Genomic DNA, 21929 nt, shown 5'->3' with positions numbered 1-21929 from the left:
ACCCATTATACCCCTGTGAAACATACTTGGTCTAGAACTATAATTTTTATCTGGCCTCCCTATGCCCCTACTCTAACCGGAAGACCATAATGGCATTTTAGGCTCCCTGGCACCAGTGTCAGCTCACACCCCTTACCCAACAGTCCTTGAAACCAATTTGACAATAAATTTCATATTAAAAAAAAAAAAACTAAAAAAAAAAAAAAGAAACCAATTTGACAATAAATTATATATTAAAAAAAGGGAAAAAAGAAAAGCTTAAGAATCCTTCTTTCAAAATTTGTGTAAAAAGTGGATCATGCTGGGGCGCCTGGGTGGCTCAGTCGGTTAAGTGTCTGACTTTGGCTCAGGTCATTACCTCACAGTCCGTGAGTTAGAGCACTGTGTTGGGCTCTGTGCTGACAACTCAGAGCCTGGAGCCTGCTTTGGATTCTGTGTCTCCCTCTCTCTCTGCCCCTCCCCTGCTCACACTCTGTCTGTCTGTCTCTCTCTCACAAATAAACATTAACAAAAAAAATTTTTTTTTAATGCATCATGACCTCTATCCATTCCAACCCTCTCCAAATACAGAGACAACTATGAATTAGTTAAGAGATTTCAGTTTTAAACTATGCTGGCTAGTTTTAATATCTAGAAATTACTATAAAGTTATGGAATCTAAAATTTGTCTAAGGCAGTAAGAAAAGGGATAGGGATAGAGGTATTCAACACAGCACTGTTTTAAAAAAGTGAACATTAAAAATAAAATAACTTCAGGTTTATACTTCAAAAAGTTGAGATGTCTCGGAGAACTGGATATAGTCAAACCTGTTGGGTGATTTTCTTGAGCTATATTCAATGGCTCCAGAGCAGGTGTTTCTTTGGATAGGCATGCTCTAAGGGCTCTGAGGCAAAGCAGTTGAAAGTATTTGCAAAAGGCCTTTGGAAAGATGATAGAATGGAAGCTGTGAAAACAAGTCTTGAATTCTGTTTAGGCATTATTACTTTGAGTAGGTCTTTTAACCTGTCTGCTTCAATTTTCTCCTCTATAAAATGAGGACAATAACTTCATAGTGACCTTGTGCATGTTTTTAAATGGATTCCTTCAGACTGAATACTTCCTCTTTTCACCAACCCTTGCTACCTTCTACTTACCCTCTGATGGTCTAGGTTTCATTTTAAACTTCATTTCTTCTAGAAAGCCTTGTCTAACCTCCCAGGGGGTGAGGAGACCTTTAACATCTTCTAACTGCACCCTATGTCTATCATTGCTGTTGTCATACAGAATTGCAATTGTCTGATCACTTGTCTATCAGCTCCATTAGACCAAAGACTCTATTAGGGCAGGGACTATGATCATTTGTTCATTTAGTACATATTAGAAATAAAAATATAAGCTATATTGAATTGACTTGGAGAGTATAACGTTTAAGTGAAATAATGCTCGTGCATCTCCTATCAACCTACATGTTCAATAAATAGTAGCTTTAAAAAATCTCTATTATTATTCAAATCTTTATCTGAGGGCACAGCTCCTGGCATGTATACATTTGTATCACAATAAACACTTGCTGAATGAAAAGTTTAGACTGGTGATAATGACATCCTTAGCCTATGTCTGCCAGTGGCAATCCTTTCAACTGTTGTTGATTTTACTTTCATGATCCCAAATGGTCCTCTGAAATTCCAACTTGTGCGTGTACGTGTGTGTGTGTTTTAGAGCAAGAACTGGGGGGGGGGAGGGAGGTTAAAATCCAAGAAAGTAATTGTAAGATGCCACTATAGAGTGGGAATAAGGGAGGGGCAGAGGGACACCACAGAGAGGCTCGGAGACCAGTAGCGGGTTGGGGCGTGTATGTGTATTTTCAATTTCTTGCCCACTAGATGGTGGAACAGAGCCCCTAACCTGATAACAGTATGCTTTCTCACAGATCTGAGTTTCTCTTACAATGCCCACTCAGCGGTTTGCACGCGGAAGAATCCAATAAATTGTTATTATGTTTTTCAAAACTTCCGCTTGGAAAACAGAGCCGAAACCACACGGGCGGGAAGGTTAGAAAGAGTCGAGACTTGCGGAAATACAGGACTAGGGGAGCTAAACTACATTTCCCAGGAAGCCACGGGCTGGGCCTACAACACCCAGCATGCCAGTGTTCCGGCTCTCGTGACCTGCTCGTGCAGTCCACTTTCCCAAGGAGCGCAGCAAATCTGTGCATTCTCTGTTGGTGCGGCAACGACGGCTCTTACCTCCGGATTATCCTGAGCCGCAGCAATTCCTACTTTCGCTCGTAGAGCAAAAAAGACACTGACCACTATTCCGTGGAGCCCACAAGCCACGTGACCAGCTCCGGTCATGTGACTCCAGAGCCAGGCGGCAGAAGTGTGTTACCCTGGTAACTGTTGAGCCCCCGCAGACCTTCCGGGAAAGCGCGGAATTCAGAGACCGAGGTAGGTGAGGCATAGACACTTGTTTCCCACTCGGTTGACTCTGACCGAGACTGTCCTCAGACCCCCTCCCCAGGGCTTTAGTTTCCCAGGTCACTCCCCTCCTCCGCCCACACTCTACTTCAAGTGCGTCTTTGTCTTCTCGCCACTCTGGAACCCGCGCTTCCTGGAGCAGGGCCCCACCGAACGGAGCCCGTTTGAGAGGATCCGCCTCCGACCGAGATCTTGGGGCTAAGACCTTAACCGCACACATCCTCAACTGATCAGAAATGCTAATGAGTCAGGGAGGTGTTATTCTGCAGATTGGGCAAAATATTGTCCAGGGTGTTTACACACAGAGCCCCCCTCCACCGCTTCTGGAAAATGAAGCTGCGATTTGAGCAGCCTCAAGGAGGCCCCGAAACTGGGACAGATTTGAAAGTTGGTTGGGTTCATTAGAGGGACAAAGAGAACTTTGCTCCACGAGTCACTATTGCATAGTTTTGTTGGCCTTCCCACGCTCCAAAAGAAACGTAATTTGTTCTAATTTGGATACTTCATTAACTTTATCTTAGGTAGATTTGAACCGTAATGAATTGCATTTTGTCTGTATCTGGAAACAGTCTGTCTTGCAAAACTATTACTAGGGGCTGATAACTAGCTGAATGACAAGGCAGCACGTACTGTCCTGTGCTTTGCAAAAAAGAAACGGTCTTTTGAATTTGCTCGTTTATACTAAATTTTTGAAAGATTCCTTGAGAGGACCTGCTTTGTTTCAGGAATGTTATGTAACACACACACCATAGAGTTAGGAAATATTGTGGTCACCCTTTAACACTTGGATGTTAACAATGAAAATGTAATCTTGGACCCTGAATACAAAGCAAACTGTGAAAGCTGCTTTTCCAAAGCAGTTTTATTCATGAATTTGGAATCTTTTGTCCAGGTTATTGGTCAATAACTGTGCATATATGCTAAATCGTAAGAGAAATGTCTGAGGTTTAAGTTTGGTTGTTCTTATGATGTGTTGTGAATTTTCTCAAAGAATATTTATCTCTTGTTATTTAGTGTTTCCAGTGTTGTAAATACTTTGGAATGTTTACTTTGGGAAGTGAAAATTATTGATTATGGCTCACTATTCCAAAGAAGAGCTGGATGAAGAGTTTGAAAAGTTCATGAAAGAGGTAAATTTATCATTTTAAAAGCTGTATTGTAAATTTGTGTCACAAGAAACTCATCCTTCAATTCTTTCTCCTCTACTATGCAGTTTGACCACCTTGAAAATGAAACAGCCAAGTTATTTTACCAGCAAAATGGGTTTATTTTTTAATGGCAGAGGAACTGCATTTCAGACCTTGCAGGCTATGGCAAAACTATGGGCAAGTACTGAGATCAAAGGAGAAGAACTATTACCTTTATAGAGAAAACGAGGAGAAAGGTGGGAGGGGATGCTTTGAATGAAAGTCCATTGGAGGAAAAAAGTAGTCACTGTATTTTCTTGTTGGCTGATCTAATTGCTAGGCCTGGAGAAATTCATTATTCCCCCTGTTGGAAAATGCAAGGTACATTTCTTCCTTTTGGGGTCTGAAATTGATGAGTTGATAGGGCATGAGAGCTCCCCCTTCTGGCCTCCTGACTTTTTAAAATGTAGTTTCCTTTATTTAGTTTCATATTTTCCCCTTTGGATCCAGATCTTTCCTCAAAAGCATCACTGACCAAGAAATACATCATCTGTGCCTCTCCGTGCCAGGTAGGACCTTTTCTGGGTGTCATGTCCCACCAGAGAGAAAGTGTGTGGCAGTTAGAACCCATTTAAGACCATATCTGAATAACAAGCTTAGGAAGGAAAACTCTCAGGCATTTCCCATCCAAAGTCTTTATCTATATCTGTATCTTGTTGAGGTCATACATGTTGGAGATCATCTTGAAGTGTTGAGCTAGCATCACGTTATTGAGTACCTGGTTTCTACAAAAGTTTGACGACCAACACCTGCAAAACTTAAAAATTATTACATAAAACGTAACTAAAAGAAACATGACAATTCCAAATTGTGTACTGGTTCTGAACCATGACCCTAGGCCTGAAGGTAGCCAGCTAAATAAAAGATCTTTGAGAATCATGTGAAATTTGTTGTAGTTAATGTGCTTATTCCCTAATTTTGTGCAATTGGGTTTCTACTTTTCCAGAGTAGTTTATCCATGTGCAGTAGGTGGTGTCTGTCACACAGACGCATCCTTACTCAGCAGGTAGGTAATGCGAACTCTGTGATTGTCTAAAACTACTTTAGCCAGTGAGTTGAATGATCATTGTTGGGCTGCTTCTGCTTTGGCTTATAGAACTGACCAGATCTCCTAATTTAAGGAGAGATTTCTAATTGTGTCTTTTAGTACTTGCTCTACTGAAGGGAGAAAGGCTCTCTCTATGGAGGCAAACCTGGAGTTGTGTATGCCTCTTGGAAGTTCTCATTCAAGGTTGCCATGAAGGTTTAGTGAGGTGGACCGTGGGAAGCTGCTAGTTATGAGCAAAAGCAGAACAGTGAGTATAGCAAGAGCACATTGTCCTTTTATCCTTCAGCTGTCAAGGTGATGAATTGCTCAAGCATCAGGGCCATTACCAAAACCTCCATGTATAGAAGAGTAGCCAGGAGCTGCACATGGGGCTCCCTCAGAAGAATTAGCATTTGTGGACCCATTTGTGGGTATAAAGGCATTAGCATTATTCAACCAAGACTCAATGTTATCACATACTAAAAGTCTTCCTAAATATATAGGTATGACAGCCAGCTTACAAATGGTCCTACTTTGGCTCTTTTACAGTGTGTTTTATATATGTATTCAAGGGATTTCATTTCTCCTACCCAGGGTTGGGTTAAATTGAGGCGGGGAACAAGTATGTGTGGATTTAATATGCTAACCTATAAAAGGGACCTGGGCAACACTTTAGGCATGAGTGGCAATTGGGATTCCAGTGAAATTGCTTTTAGGGTGAACTAAGGTATCCCTGTTCCTATGGACTCGATCGAGGTTTCTGGTGACAAATCCAACAACCAGTTATTGGAAAATGTGAATAAGAGCAATATCTGTCCATGGAAGAGGGAAAAATAGAGTAAGAAGTAACAGCGAGAAAAGGTATGCAAGCCTGCTTCAGTCATGTCGGGAAGGTCATCTTTATCAGATGTCTGCTTTAATTCTTGGAAACTTTACTTGCAGGTCACCAATTGGTATGCAGGTCCAGCCTGGATTTAGTGCTGTCTTTAGATGTGACATGTGAATCAGGAGTCTATTTCTTGAAAGTTGGTGGCACAAGAGTTGGTTAACGGTACCTGATAGGGCCCCTCCAGTGAGGTTGAAGAGAGAACTTTTTGATGTGTCTTGCAGTAGACAAAATCTCTGGGTTGCGAGTCGTGGTGCTTAAGGCTTTGTCTCCTGGGAGTAAGCCATGAGGACAGTTTTACTAAAGCATGATTATTCTCAACAGAAGGAATCAGGCCTTTACAGTATTGGAGTATATCTCCTTTTATCAGCTGTGGATCAGACGAGGCAGGAGCCAGGTGCATCAGGTGCTCTGTGACTGTCTTAAAGGGTCAGAGTTAATGAGTTACAAAGGGGATGGTTCGCAGATTTAGAAAGACCCAATCACAGTGCTTTTGGCCAAGTTAGTTGAAGGGTTTCCACAAATTTTGCTAGTTGAGTCTTAATGGTGCTGTTAGTGCATTGCACTAGCCCAGAGGATTGAAGGTTGTGAGCATAGATAGTGCTCTAGAACTGGCCAAACAGCACAGACCTATTGACAAACTTGACCAGTGAAGTAAATGCCTTGATAACTTTGAAGCTTGAGAAGGCCTCCTTAGGTAGGAATACTCTTTTCTAATAGGATTTTAGCTACAGAAGGGGCCATACCCTCTCTGCAAGGGAAAGCTTCAGTTCAGTGAGAAAACAAACCATGACCAAAACATTTATATTCATGGGAAAGGAGCTGAACTTCGAATGGTCTATTGGGCAACTTAAAATGCCAGTGGGTGGTGTGGATGGGTTTCCCAGAGTTGTGTTTTGGACAGGTAGAACAAGCAAAGTAGGCACTTTTGTGGGCTTGTTAATATTTCTGTACCAGAATTGATTCATAAAGCCTATCATCTTATCGGGAGAGCAATAATTAATGCTTGTACAATGGTTAGTAAAGAGATTTTAGAGTGTCTGGCAGGACTGGGTTATTATTTGGCTCAAGATAGAGTTCTCTCTTTTTATCAAACCAAAAATTACTAGATTTCCAATATAGTTTTTCCCTCTCTGGGGCTAATTTTTGGATATATCTTGTCAGTTTTTCTAGATTATCATTTGAGGCAACATCTCTTAGGACCATGACAGAGGATTGCTTATTGGTTCCTTTAAGAGCAGCGTCTTTAATGGAAACATCAGCAAGGTAGTTTCCTTTGGCTTCCAGGGAGTCAAGTCTGGAATGCACAGGAGCCTTAATAGTAGCCAGGGCAGTTGGCAAAAATTTGACATCTAGTAAATTTAGGACATAAGAGCCATTTTTAATTTTATTCCCATTAGAAGTAAGGAAAGTTGGCTGTTTCTATAATATCCCAAAGTCATGGGCTGCCTGCAGGACATATGGTCAATTTAAATATTTTCAGTTTTACCCTTGGCTAAAGTACAAGTCTGAGTAAGAGCATATAATTCAGCCTGTTAGGTCGAAGTAGCCAAAGGTAAAGGTGCTGCCTTGATGATTTCAAAAGGTGTTGCAATTGCATACCCAGGGCAATACCATTTTCATTCTTTAAATAAGACCCATCAGTAAACCATGAAAAATCTGCATTGGTTAGGGTTATCTATTAATTGTCATGGATAGTCAAAAGGTGATCTGTCCACATCAAGTGGTGGTGAGAGGTTTTATCAGAAGGATAAAGAGAGTAGAATAGCAGGGTCAAGGTTATTACAGTGAGGAGGAGTTACTGAGGAGCAGCGAGGAGGATTTCATAGGAGGTGAGATAGCTGGCCAAAAGGTGTTGAGTGTGGTAAGGATTCAGAGGGGCTTTTGCATGGGGCACAAGGGTGGTTAAAGGGGTTCCCATGATTATTTCTTCAGTGGCCTTATCCAAAAGGGCAGGCTCTGAGGCAAGGGGGTTATCCCCGTGCCACAGTGTCCGGTTGTTGGCTATAATATCCCATGGGTTGATGACAGCTTCCGTATTTTGGGGTGAGTACCTCAAAGGTATTCCCTTCTCATATGCAAAAAGGAAAAGAGGAGCTGATAATTAGGATGTCCAAGGGCAGAAGGCTTTATTAAGATTTTCTTTAAGGCCCCAAAGGCTATGTAATTCTGATCTTACCAAATAATAGATTCATATTTGTTGTTTTTAAGTAAGATATACAGGGGTTGGACCATAGGAGAAGTTTGGAGCCCAGTTTTTGACAGTAGTTACCTAGCTGGAGAAAACCACATAATTGGCTCTTAGTTTTAAGTTTCAGGATACCACAAAGCCTATCTCGATCTAAGTGAACCCCTATTCCAAGATCAGGTGTCTTAAATATCAAACCTGAGTTTGAGCAGACTGCAGTTTTTCCTTGGAAACTTTATGTCCCTTTAAGGCTAAAAGTTTTAACAGCTACATTCTGTCCTCCTGTGAAGAGGCTTGGGAAAGGGAGCAGAGAGGCAACTCCTCTACATTTTGTAACAAGGTAGGTTCTCCAGAAAATTTTATATCATTTAGTCAGCTTTTAAGGTTTGCAAGAAGTAAGACTTTGTATAAAACCCCAGGGCATTACTATCTAAATGTATAGTCTTCCTTCCCAAGTTAAGGCAGAAAGATATTAATTTATCAACTGGAATACTAAAGAATGCACACAGAGATCAATTACAGTGAAAAATTTGCTTTCAGTAGGACTAGATGCTAGTAGCATATTGGGTTAGGAACAGCAAGGTGCTAACGGATAATATTTATTGCTGGGAGGTCCTGGACAAACCTCCACCCTCAGCCACTGGGTTTTCTTACAGGTAAAATAGGGGTGTTACAAGGACTAGTGCAGGTGATAATGAGTCCCGGGGCCTTATAATCTTCTATTTTGGGCTTGATGCCTTGAAGGGCTTCTTTCTTTATAGGGTATTGATTAATTTGGGGGAGATCTTTTGTGGGGTCTATTTGAGTCTTAGTACGAGGTGCTTTGAGGATTTTACCCATAAGAAGGGTGGTAACTGATCCAATTGGGACAATGGTTAGTGCCCTTAGAATTAGTTCCAATGCTGTCAGAAGTGAAGCAAGTAAAAGATGTTGAAAGGTCACTTGATTCACCAACTTGGCAATCTTGGTTGCTTCTATCAAATTCTAGAATTGCTTACCCCTTTTTGGAAAAAGGAATTCCAGCAAGATACTTTTCTAAGAAATCTCAGCCCAGTAAGTGAATTGGATGAGAGAATTAAGGAAAAAAGGGTGGGTACCTCTTAAAGGACCTAAACCAGAGGGAATAGATTTATGAGAGGTAGGAACCTCACCGTTTGAACGGTTTTGTTCCTCTGAGGCACGGGCTGCTTTATAGTGGTGGGTTGAGCACCGGGAGTGTAGCTCCAGTGGCAGTGAGTACAGATAGAAATTCATTCCCAGTCTGGAGGGTTGTTTCTTTGAGCCAGTTGAGACAGAGAATTGGGACAAGCCCCTTTTGTTCCTCAGAGCCCAGTGTTTGGGGATTAGGAGAACATTGGAAAGATTGGTTAGAGGGCTGACAGCATCTGGAGCACTTGAGTTTGTAGCAGCCTTTTTTCCCGTGTCCTGGTTTTTTAAAATAATGGCAGGCATCAGGAGGGTTTTGGTTTTGTTTAGGGGCCTACATTTGTTGGAGATGAAAATTAAGGATTTTAGTGGTCTTTTAGTCGAATCATCTAGAATGCGGGTGAACTGCTATATTAACCAAATCTAGGGCAGATGTAGTTTCCCATTCCATTCTGGTCATTTTAACTGGAAGGGAAAGATCCGATTTAGCCGGTTAATGAACATAGAATTAAAGGCTACCTGAGGGGACTCAACATCTACAGGAAGACCGAAGTTTTCATTAAAAATAACCTGAAGTCATTTGTAATAATAACAGGTTTATCGAATTTTTGTGCACAAGCCTGAATGATGTTCCAATTAACAAGTTTAGGAAAAGCTTTTGCAATTTTTCTGTGAAGACCTCTAGTGAGTGTCCTGCCAAAAGTCAGAGATCTGTTTTTCTAAATCTCTTTCAGGATTTTTCTATCAGGCCAGTTTCATCCAATGTTAGGCCTGGCCCTCACCAACAAGCATGTGAACTAATTGATATAAATCTGAGAAACTAAGTTGATAAGTTTGAATATGTATGTTAAATTACTCAGCAAATCTCTGAGGATCCTCAGTAACTTTGGCAAAGTCTTTGACTCTAGCTTGTAGTTCAGCTTTAGTCCAGAGAACATAAGAAACTAGGAGTTTAGCAGTTGGATCCTCAGGGGGCTTAACTTTAAAGGAGGAGGTTCTGCTAGGTTCAGAGGAAGAGAGCAGGGAGAGATAAGGAGGAAAAGGGAAATCCAGAGAGAAGAGTAGAATGAGGAAGGGAAAGGGTATGGAGGGGCTGGGATGCTGCTGCAGGGAAGTAGGAAGATGGCCCCAGAGGAGTGGCCAGAGCACAGGATGACTGCTGTGTGTCTGGAGATGAAGAATCCAGGGAAGGGAAAGAGCACTCAAAAGCCCTTTTGAATTCTCTCAATTGTTTCGTAGCCTCAGTTAATTTAGAAATGGTATTTTGCAAAGGGGTAATTTTAGAGTCAATATGTATGGAAGTCTTTGGGTACTAATTAAAACAGGCATTCCATGCAGTTTGTTTAATTTTAGAGCTATGGTCTTCTAATTTGGTTTTGAGAAAATTAAGTTGGAGGAGATCAAAAGTTCCCCCATGACAGTCATTGAAGTTCTAAATTTAGTTAAGTTGGTCTATTTTGTTAGCATTGTGCATGCAGGAGGATCATAGTTTTTAAATATAAAGCCAGCCAGGATCCCAGGAGGAGGAGGGCTGTCCTGAGAGAGTTTAGGGGATTATGATCCCATTAGTCAATACCAGAAGTTCAGAAAAACATGAGTACTCACCAGATAGGACAAAGCCTTCATAAAAAAGAAAGAATAAAGCTTTTAAATAGATCCTAAATAAAGTCAGAGAACTCAAAATGCAAAGTGAGCAGAGCTTGGAACCAGGAGACACATACTCTCAGACTCCAGGGTCGGGGAGAAAAGAATCATTTGGCTCAGTGGGTACAGGCACCTGTTTGCTCACCAGCCTCGTAGTTGCTGAGAGTCTTCTCTGGATCCCACTTCTGATCACCAAGTAATGTTGACCTCAAGGTTAAAACAGCCCGTTATTTTATCATTTATTTGGGAATGGCAAAGGAACTGCAATTTGGGACATGCAAATGATGGCAAACCCATAAGCAAGACCTGAGATCAAAGGAGAGGGACGTTATTTTCTAGAGAAAAGGAGGAAGTTGGGAGGGGCTGCTTTGAACGAAAGTCCACTGGCGGAAAACAGGAGTTGAGGATGGTGATGGCTTCTCATTGGCAGGGCTGTTGCTGGGCATGAAGAAAAACCTTCCTTCCTCCCACTGGGGTAGTAGAGTAGGCTTTGTTCTGTTAGAAAATGCAAGATACACTTCTTTGTTGGAGTCTGCAATTGATGACAAATTGATGGAGTGTGAGAGCTCCCCCTGCTGACTTCCCCATTGTGTTCTAAATGAGGTGTCCTGCATTCAGCTTCACAAGTCTGTCACCACACTCTGTCAACTCTTCCTCCAGAATATATCTGTCATCTTCCTCGTTCTCTCTCCTTTCATCTGCCATCATCCCAATCCATGGTGACATCTTCTCACCTGAGGTACTACAACAGTTCCTACGTACTGTCCCAGCATTCCTTCACCACATTGCAGCCAGTGCCGTCTTTTACGTAAATCAGACTGTTTCTCCTCTTTGTAAAACACTTTATTGGCTTCCCATCACAAATGGAATAAAATCCAAACTCCTTCCCATGGTTTACAGAGCCCTGGATGATTTTGCTCATGTCCTCCTCACTCGCTTTATACCCCTCTTCTCCCTTATTCACTTATGCTACAGTGAATACAGAGCTTGTGCTCTGTCTCGCCCTGTCTCAAAAATAAATAAACGTTAAATTGTTTTTTATATAGAATTAAAAAAGAATTAACATTTATTTATTGTTGAGAGAGAGAGAGCAAGAGACAGAGTGAGCAGAGAGGGGCAGAGAGAGACAGGGAGACACAGATTCTGAAGCAGGCTCCAGGCTCTGAGCTGTCAGCACAGAGCCTGATGTTGGGATTGAACTCATGAGCCATGACATCATCACAAGAGCTGAAGTTGGACGCTCAACCAACTGAGCCACCCAGGTGCCCCCAGGAGAGTCACATTTTAAATGATTATACTAACATTCTTGTTCATAAAGGGAGTTTGATATACGATGTAGTAGAAAACCTCAGTTTAATTAACAGGAAAAATAATGCCTACCTTGTAGGATTGTTGTAAGGTTTAAAAACTGCATTTAAGAATTATCTGAATGTAATAGATACTCAGGGTAAGAATCTCACTTCTCATTTGGAAACTGATTTTTTATTTTCAAATATGGGCACATTTTGAAAATTAAGCTTATAGAAAGTGTTTTCACTATAAAAGATAAAAGCAGTGTAGACCAGTTTTTTTTCCTTTTGCCCTTTATTTGCCATCCCTTCAACACTCTCCCTCCATATCTTTCTCTCATATTCAATCTCAACCCATAAAAGCTTTTATCTCATGTTAGAGATTTGGGTCATTTTTTAATGTCTCATTTTTTAATAATAAAAACCATGATTTTAGAGTCATGGTAACTTCTTTAGTCATTTTGCTAAATTGTTCAGTAGATTGTTCAATGATATGGCTTACGTATCTTTATAAGGAGATTGGTAGGACCAGCTTTTTTTTTTTTCTTTTTACAGATTTATTGAGTTGTCATATACCATACAATTCACCCATTTAAAGTGTACAATTCAGTGGTTTTTAGCCTATTAGCAGCTATGCAGCCATCACCACAATCACTTATAGAACATTTTTATCCTCAAAAGAAACCCTGTACCTGTTAGCAGTTACCCCTTCTCCAGCCTTGCGCACCACTATCTACTTTCTGTCTCTGAAGATATGCTTATGTTAGACGTTTCACAGAAATGGAATCATTCAGTACGTGGTCTTTTGTGACTGGCTTTTTCCACTCAACATAATGTTTTAAAGGTTCATTCATGTTGTACATCTTTCAGTACTTCATTCGTTTTTATAGCTCAATGGCATTTCCATTTTTTGGGTTTATCCACATATCAGTTGATGAACATTTGAGTTCTTTCCACTTTTTGGCATTTATAAATAATATTGCTATGAACAATCACGTACAAGTTTTTGTGTGGGTGTGTGTTTTCATTACTGTTGTGTGTATACCTAATAGTGGAAATGGTGGGTCATATGGTAACTCTGTGTTGAACCTTTTGAGGAATGGCCAGACTATTTTCTAAACTAGCTGTGCCACTTTATGTTCCCACCAGCCATGTTTTAGTATATTAGGTTTCCAACTTCATATGCTCACCAGCACAGTTACTCTCTGGGGACTTGCTTTTGTGTATTGTTTTGTTTTTAATGGTAGTAACCTGAAAAGCATTGTGGAAGATTATCAAAAGTGAGAATACCTAGTATATATTAGACGGTAGGGTGAGCACTCTCCATTTCGTTTTCTGAGCTTTGTCACAAGCCTGCAAGGTCAGTGGTTTTCAACACATGAATAAACTGAAAAGAGAGGATAATTTTTTCTAAGCAACAGCTAGTATATTTTGAAGTTAAAATTTGAACTCAGATCTGTCTGGCTCCCAAAACCTCTACTCCTTCCATACTCTTAGGTAGCTATGGGGCTTAAGAGGAATAGACCAAGTCTGTGGCAGATTGTCAGAATTTGGTAAACAGCGAGATATGGGGAAGAGAGAGAATGGAACATTTCTAGGTGATGACCAAGTGTAGAGACCGAGTAGAAAGTGATAAAACTAAAATTCAGATAGACTCCTTTTCCTTCCCTTTTCCTGCTTCCTGCCTGATTGTCAGGTTGTCAGGGAAGACCGTGAGTTCTTTTGGAACACTTTAAAGTTGACACTATTATAAGTCATTGAGATAGAATTGTTTGGTTGGCAGATGGAAATTTGTGTGTTGTCATCTTGGAAGTAACCTGGCACTTACTATAGTGAAAGGGCACTCTGGTGCCAGTTGGGGGATTACATAGTGTAATGGAAAGTGGACAGGTGTTATCAGACCTCCGTTTAAATCCCAGGTGTGTAACACTTACTAACAGTAACAACTGGAGCAAGTTGCTTAATCTCTCTGAGCTTGTTTCCCCTTCTGTAAATCTTGATTGGATTGCTTGAGATAACCTGGGGATAGGTCCTGATATAGAGCAGGTATGGAATAAACGTTGGTTTCTTCTCCAGGAAAGTTGTGTAGGATGAAGATAAAGGACCAAGAACAGAGTCCTGGGGAAGTCTTGTAAAGAAATGGGCAAAAGAGCCAAGACCTATTAAAATAGACAGGTGGGAGAGGTCACAGAGCTGAAGTATAACTTGGAGGAAGTGATGCTGTGAAATCAAAGGTAGAGACATTCGAGAAGAGTTGGTCACCGGTATCAAGTTCCATGATGTGATCAAGAAAGATGACTAGCAGTGGTCCTTTATTTGTGACATTTAGGAGGCCTTTGGAACTTGGAGGAGAGCTGTTTTGGATGGGAACCAGATTCTAAAGGGTTGAGCAGTGAACTCACGATGCTAGTATGTAAAGGAAAAGTGGTAAGGAGGAGGTAGGAATAAGGATCTTAATCTTGTTTGTTTTGTTTTGCTTTGCCTTTTTAAGAAAAGTGGAGTAGACTTGAATGTTCATTCTTTCATTCCACAGTTGTGCGAGGTGCTGTGCTAGGCCCTGGCGAGGCAGAGATGGGCAGGTTTGTAACCTGAGGGAAGGAGGGAGTGGAGAGAGAGGAGGGGATGCAGAGACAGAGATAACATGAGATGACCAAGGAAGTAAGGACCTAGAAAGGCAGGAAGTGACCCCTCTGCAGGTTCTCCCAGGAGTAGAGGAAAGAATTTCTTTTCTGAAAGAGGAAAGCAGTGTCTAACAGGTGAGTGTGATGGTGGAGTGAGGGAAAGGAGGGTGGTTTTTGAGTGAAGGTCTTTATTTTCTCTGTGAAGAAAGAGGGCAGGTTACTGACCAGGTGGTGGAGGTGGTGGGTCGGTTAGGGTTAGAGTAGGGGATTTAGGATTGTAGTAAAATTTGGACTTGAAGAGTAGAAAAGGACAATGAAAGTTGATTAAAGTTTATTAATCATTGTGACAAAATGTTGATTTCTCTGGTAAACACCTGAAACTCAGTTCTTCTGGTCTTAGAATTCTGTGTTCTTCTAGAGTGATGCCAGGTACTTTTGCTCAATCATTATTTATTCTTAGACCCTAGAGGATGTCTAGAAGGGGATTGTATCCTTCTCTTTTTCTTTCTGATCAAGTTTCTTGATAAGTTTTATTTCTTTGTTGTTATCATTGATTTTTTCTGGTTAGTTTACTTGTTTAACTCTGGATATGAAATTGATGTTCAGAGTTGTATATTTGATTTTTAAGTTATTTTAGCCACATATCTGAAAATAAGAATGTATACATTATTGCTGAGAAAATTGTTTATGTACAATGAAGAGAAACATTTTTAAGTATTTTTTTTATTTTTTTTAATGTTTATTTTTGAGACAGAGAGAGACAGAGCAAGAATGGGGGAGGGGCAGAGAGAGAGGGGGACACAGAATCGGAAGCAGGCTCCAGGCTCTGAGCCATCAGCCCAGAGCCTGACGGAAGAGAAATATTTTTAATGATGAATCTGGGATTCTTTAAAATCAGTGGCTTATATCCGATTTAGCTTTCAGATGATTCTTTTGAGAATTCAAACAAAACACCTAGACAACCTGAAAGAGAAGTGAAGAAGAAAGATGCATTGCCATGGTGGATAACTGAAGATGATTTTGAAGATGGTGGTAAATATTGCTGGGTTTTTTATTTCAAATTATTTGACCACAAGGGGTCAGTCAAGACTTTTAATTCTGGGATTTTGTTGTTGTACTATAGGTATTTAAAGAAAATAATACTAGTATTGTGACTTTTTAAAGTTTGAATTACATATTACTTCATTTTATTATGTATTACGCAGTTGAGAATCTATGATGGTTCTGCATTATCAGGTTATATTGTTATATTGGGATAATTTATATTCACTCAAATTAAGATGATAAATAACACAGGCATATTTCTGTATTGTCATGTTTCATGGCCGATTGATTTGAGGTGATTTAATAAAATGTTCTGACAGTGTATTGATGTCTTTGCACTGGGTAGATTTTAAGAAATCTATAGATTTTGGTATCACAGTCTGTTAATAACAATAGCAAGAAAGTAATTTATTGCCTTGGTAAAGAACTCATTGTTGATCCTATCTGACATACATGTATAGCTTTCCCAGAACTAGTCCTAGTCACATCTTTACAAATGGAAAACTACTCTCTGGCACCTGTGCTTTGGTATACATGCTATATAGGAAACTACCATTATCCATAAGGAACCCCAGACCACGTCTATTAACCTATGTTCAAACTATTTGTGGATCTTTAAGCACCATTTTGTAAACTTACAGGATTTCTGTATCCCTGGAGGAAAATTTGCCCTGTAGCTTTTGTTTTTTCCCCATGCAATTAAGCCCAGATTCCTTAATGTGACAGCTAAGGCTCGGTATCATCTGACTAGGACCCTCCTTTCTAGCTTTCTGTGCTCCAGCTATACTTACTCCCTATCTCCTGGAAACATCATTGACTATGCCTCTGTGCATTAGCTCATGCTTGCTCACCACAAGGCTGCCTTTGCTCTCATCCTTCTTGTCCGGTAAAGCTTGACATTACCTCCTTCCAATCCTTTCCTAACTCTTCTAGATCCCTTTTCAACATAATTATTTTCTCCTTCGTTTTGATTTCAAAACCTAGCAACAGCACTTACACATTGTGTTGATAGTTATAACCCATAGGGCTACTCCTGAGGTTGTGAGCTTTGTGAAGGCAGGAAACACTTCTTTTTGTTTGTATCCCCTGACCCTCAACAGTAAGTAATAAATGTGTTTGATAAATGAATGTTAGAGTGAATTTGATAGTCATTTCTCTGTTCTTAAAATTGTAAATAAGGAATTGCCTTACTGAAAAATACAGTGCATTTTTTCAGAAGTCCCCAACCATGTAACAATGCTAAAGTTTGCATGCAAAGAATTCTTTTTTAGAATTTTCCCCGCATTGGTGCTTGGAAAGGATATTTATTATATGATGAAGTACTATTGGAATTGTTTACGAAGATTTGAGACTTAATTAGCATTAAAGTCTCTTTTCTAGAAAGTAATGAATTGGAGATAGAATGTGCATACTCATCCTAAAGGAAAAGAATAGGTCCTGGACCAACACTGGAATGTAACCTGGCAAAGTTATTAATTTTTAAAAAAGAATTTATCAATCAGAAGTGGATTTGATTAGTAAAAGATGCAAATAAGGATACTTAAGCAAACTTTGACAATATCCATTTGAACACAGAGGAGAGGGTTTTTCTACCAGGTTTTTCTACATAACCTGGTCCCTGGTTCAATCACAAACATTTATTGAGTTCATGGTATATTATGCATACCAGACACTAGTATACAGACAGGGTATGAGTCCTGCCATCAAGAGTGTAGAAGCATCACAGCGGGGAGGTAAACAGCCTCAGGAGGAGAGGAATGCATTACCAAATTTGGATAGGCATCAGTAAACATCAACATTGAGCTTACTTCAACCTTAGAATTTTTCTTTTAACTGCCATAAAGATAAATGTTCTGCCTAGAGGATGAAACAGTCTAATCCTTCTACCGGTTATACTCTTCACTATGAATGATCGAATGGATCTTGGTTTTGGTTATTAGTTTCTTGTAAGCTCAGTTAGTCTGGTCATATCCCTGAGTCCAGCTTCAGAGCCAGGGTGAGACTCCGCAGACACCACAACAGCACCCCAACCCGTGGCATGCGCTTTTTCATTGGAAGTGTCTATAGATCTGTCTTTTGATACTCTGCAACTGTAGAAGTTATTTGATGTATAAAACCATTATTTACACAGAGCCATGAGAAATAGATGCTGAATCCTTTCCAAGAGGACGCTAATTAAGATACTGAAGGCAGAATTTGTGACTTATTAAGACTTCCTTCTAAGCAAAAGTGGTATTCTAATCTTAATATTTATACCACACAATGTAATTATTTAACTTTTCCATATTTCAGGGTTTTTTTTACAGCAAATGTATGCTATTATGATAAATGTTGATATTGCATAACTTTTTCAGTGTTTTCTAATGTTTTTGGAATAAAGAGCAAAACCCTACTTTGGGCTATGAGTACCAGCCTGGTCTGTCTGACCCATCGATCCTGCTCTGGGCTTATTTCCACCTGGACTCACCCTCACAATCTAGATCCAACCTTACTGACCTTTTTGTGTCTTCCAGTGTGGCCTGCCCCTCCTGTTGCTGACCCTTTCTTTGTACCTTTCCTTCTTCCTACTCAGAATGGTCTCCCCTTTCTCGTTCACCTAGTTGTTTCTTACTCTTCCTTCACATAAGGCAGAAGATAGCCTTACAGTGCATGGTATACTGTATTAAATAGTTGTGCTTTCAAGTAATTTTTAAAGTTTTGTTTCATTATGTATAAACTTTTGAAATTATTTCATAAGATACACTGCAAATAAATAGTACTGTAATTTTTCTTTGAATTTTATGTTTGATGGATTTTTATTAAATGGTGTTGGATTTTTATCAAATGGACCAGATTTATTTTGTAGCTACTATCCACAATATTAGTATAACAGAAAAAAAAGTTAGTGTAACAATATCACTGGGTAATACATTGTGGTCAGAACAGTTTTGTGAACATAAATATCCAACTGTATCTTAAATCCCACCCCTAGGACAGCTTGGAACAAATGTAAGCTTTGTGAAAGCTAAGAAGACTTCTCAGCCTATTATGGAAATAGAAGAGGAGTGTCCTGAAAGGATTCAGTTTCTTCAGAGCAGTGGAACCTCTATCTTAAGTATTGACAGCTTAGAAACAAATGGTAAGAAATATGAGGGATACAAATTGACAGGTTAATTACTATGCTTATAATTAAAATTTTTATAAAAATTAAATTGTATCTTCTAGCCTTCTTTACTGAAGCGTGTAGACATACTTAATACCTTCCTGGAAGGTTTAGAATTATATCTCGAGAGAAACCTTACAATGTTACATATTGATTATGAATATAAATCTGTATTTGGTGGGTAAGAGATAAAGTATTTTTTAAATTTTTAAAGTTTTATTAAGGACATCAATAAATGCACCATTAAAATTAATTTTGTCAAAATTCTGCATGTTAATAAAAATATATTCATTCTTTTCCATTTAGAGATCATAGTTTCGGAACTCAATCATAGTGTTCTTGGATTGGGATTGGACACACTAGAGGAACAAGAGGAAAAGGAGCAATTTTTTGCCAGGCTTGAGGAAGGCTTAACATCTTCCATTGATTATTCAAGATTAAATAAGGAATTGGATTCTAATGACTCCACACAATTTAAAGCTTTACATAGGTAATATATATACAATATCAACTATCATTAAATGATTTTTATGTTTTTCCATATTTTTGGAAGGCTGGTATATGCATGGACTTAAATGGATAAACATTATAACAGGTACATGTTAAATCTTATTTTATCTCTTTTTTCTCTGTTCATTTTTTTTGGTCATGGTTTCTCTTATATATGAATGGAATATGTTAATTTGTGTTTGAGAGCCTACTCAGCATCCAGCTATGTGAAATGTCATGCCTGAGATGCTACTGAGACTAATGGCACACTGCAAAAAGACCTTACTAGGAAAGTAATTTATTATTTTTTTTTTAAGTTTATTTATTTTGAGAGAGAGAGAAAGAGAGCGCATGCACATAAGCAGGAGAGGGGCAGAGAGAGACGGAGAGAGCGGATCCCAAGCAGGCTCCACAGTGTCAGTGTGGAGCCTGATGCGGGACTTGAACTCACGAACTGTGGAATCATGACCTGAGCTGAGATCAAGAGTTGGATGCTTAACAGACTGAGTCACCCAGGTGCCCCACAAAAGTAATTTATTAAGCAATTTTCCACAGATAAGGTAAATAAGAAAGTTCAGGTAGCTGTTATAAACTCAGAGAAAATAGGGACAGAAAAGAAAGGAGGAACCAGGGAGTAAAAGATAGGTTTTGTTTCTGTCCTACCTTTGTGTGTGGTTGGCCCTGATGATTATCAGGAAACTTCATTTATCCTGGAAATCCTGCTAGCTGACTGAGCTGGCCATCTGTAAATAGAGCCGGCCTTTGACCTTTTAAAATTATAAATGAAAGTCATATCACATCTTCAAGGTTTTAAGAACACCAACTATAATTAAGACTGAGGAGAATCATAACCTTTCGTTATTGGAGTACCTGGTCTTATGATGCTTAGTTTCTCACAGACCAGGGGTAAAGCAGTATAGTGACTGTCATGAACTGTATAGAGTTTGAGATTTTTACCCTACTTATAAACTAACAAATTAGCTGGTCAGTTTTATGGATGCTGAGTATAGACATGGTTTCCTGGGTCAGAAGCAAAGGACTTTATTTCTCACAACAAAAGTCCAGTCTACATCTCACATTTATTTGCCTCAGTTCCCCCATGCTCCACATGGCCTGCAGAGGCAACATGGAGAGTCCATAATGGCTCTCTGCACGGATGGTGGGTTGCTTTACAGGAAAAGATCACTGAGATTGGGGAATCTATTGCTTTTATAGTAAGAGGAAACAAGCCTGCTCCTTTTATGGGAGGAGATACTGCCTCATCTCTCAAGGTTGCTTGATGCACACACAATCCTGGGAAATGACCTAGGAATGAGGGGTTTGTGCCTTCCTTTCTTGGTGTACCCCACAAGAACATGCAAGGACACTCAGGGCCCGTGCTGATTGCCTCTCCCAACAGTGACAACACAGATTAAGCATACACAGGATCATTGGCCACAGGTTTTTGCACCTTTGCAATATTTCTTAGCTTGTTTTATTTCTTAACATTATTCCTAACTACTGATATTTCTGTTCTAGAATAGGCTAGTTAGTGTGCTAAATAGCATTGAGTACACAATAGTGTTTGCTGCTGTTATTATTATTACTACAGTTTTATAGCTTCTTGGATTTGTTGATCTCACTAAAGAGAGGGTTCATGGACTGAAAAAAGTAGAAGGGAGTCCTTGCTTTGAAAGAAGACAGTATATGAACTAAAAGTATACTCAATTTATTTAAAACTTGCTCAAGTTCCTTGGTCACCTTGCTGAGATTTTATAGGTTTAGGCCTCGTATTCAGCCTCCATTTCATGATTAAATTGCTTGTTAACATGTAAATGCTGAACCTGGCATTCTTTTCCGGCCTCTATGTAGACTTCACTGGTTCTCATAACTTATAGTCAGTTTCTTTTTTTTTTCTTTTGTTAAATGTTCACTTATTTTTGAGAGAGAGAGAGACAGACAGAGTGTGAGTGGGAAAGGGACAGAGAGAGAGGGAGACACAGAATCCGAAGTAGGCTCCAGACTCTGAGCTGTCAGCACGGAGCCCAACACGGGGCTCAAACCCACAAACCGCGAGATCATGACCTGAGCCGAAGTTGGATGCTTAACCAACTGAGCCACCCAGGCACCCCCGTGGTCAGTTTCTAATCTTTAGTTTATAAAGGATATCTGAGCCCTGAGACATGTAAAGGCACACATTTATGTGTAAAATTGTGTGTATTGGTGTATAAAGTTAAAAAATACGGCATTTTTTCTCTTTGTGTTAATTGATAGTGACAGTCTTAGGCTTTGAGGATTCTTTCTTTTCAAAACATTTTCTTTATAGCTCCTAAATTTTTAGTTTTTGATAGAATAAGAGTACTTGAGAAGAAAATATATGTTAGGGGTTTTTAAAAAATATACATGAAAGATTGCATGGGAACCTATTATTAACATGTAATACTAAATTAGGTAATTTTTTTTTTTTTTTAGTAGTCAAGCTAATATAGAACTAACTGAAGGTAAACATGAGAATGAATCGAAACATGAAGAACTAGCAGGTAATTTTATTGGTTTTAAAATTTACAATATTTGTAAAGGTAGTATAACTTTTAATAAAGACATTGATAGAAAAATAATTAAAAGGAAAATGGTATCTTGGAAAGAGCTTTCTTTGAATGGGTAGAGTGAACTGCCTATGTTACAATCTGAGCTACTAAGAAATTGTTGAAAGTGCACTATTGCCTCATTTGTTGGGAGTGGGTGGTGGACCAATTAGGAAGATAGAAAAAGGACCATGGGAATCTGTGGAGCCAGGACGAGTATCCTTAAAGCGTTGGCTCTTCAGGTA

General features: G+C 39.5%; 1 protein-coding gene across 3 annotated transcripts in view; it reads left to right on the top strand.

Moving 5' to 3' along the window:
• Nucleotides 1-2164: 2164 nt before the first annotated feature.
• Nucleotides 2165-21929, top strand: part of CEP162 (centrosomal protein 162) — a 114310-nt gene continuing 94545 nt past the window's right edge. For 2 of the 3 annotated variants that reach the window (XM_060616090.3, XM_060616089.3), the window contains exons 1-6: nt 2165-2427; nt 3472-3587; nt 15363-15477; nt 18461-18607; nt 18938-19121; nt 21572-21639. In XM_060616090.3, the coding sequence (XP_060472073.3) occupies nt 3531-3587; nt 15363-15477; nt 18461-18607; nt 18938-19121; nt 21572-21639 (571 nt within the window). In that variant the 5' untranslated portion in view covers nt 2165-2427; nt 3472-3530. Of the gene's footprint in view, nt 2428-3471; nt 3588-15362; nt 15478-18460; nt 18608-18937; nt 19122-21571; nt 21640-21929 lie in introns of those variants that run through there. The other variant, XM_060616092.3, reaches the window with a different exon arrangement.

Source organism: Panthera onca, chromosome B2 (genome assembly GCF_046562875.1).
Source record: "Panthera onca isolate mPanOnc1 chromosome B2, mPanOnc1 haplotype 2, whole genome shotgun sequence".
Taxonomy (NCBI): Eukaryota; Metazoa; Chordata; class Mammalia; order Carnivora; family Felidae; genus Panthera; species Panthera onca.
The sequence above is the reverse complement of the archived record's forward strand: the minus strand, read 5'-3'. Positions and strand labels throughout refer to the sequence as shown.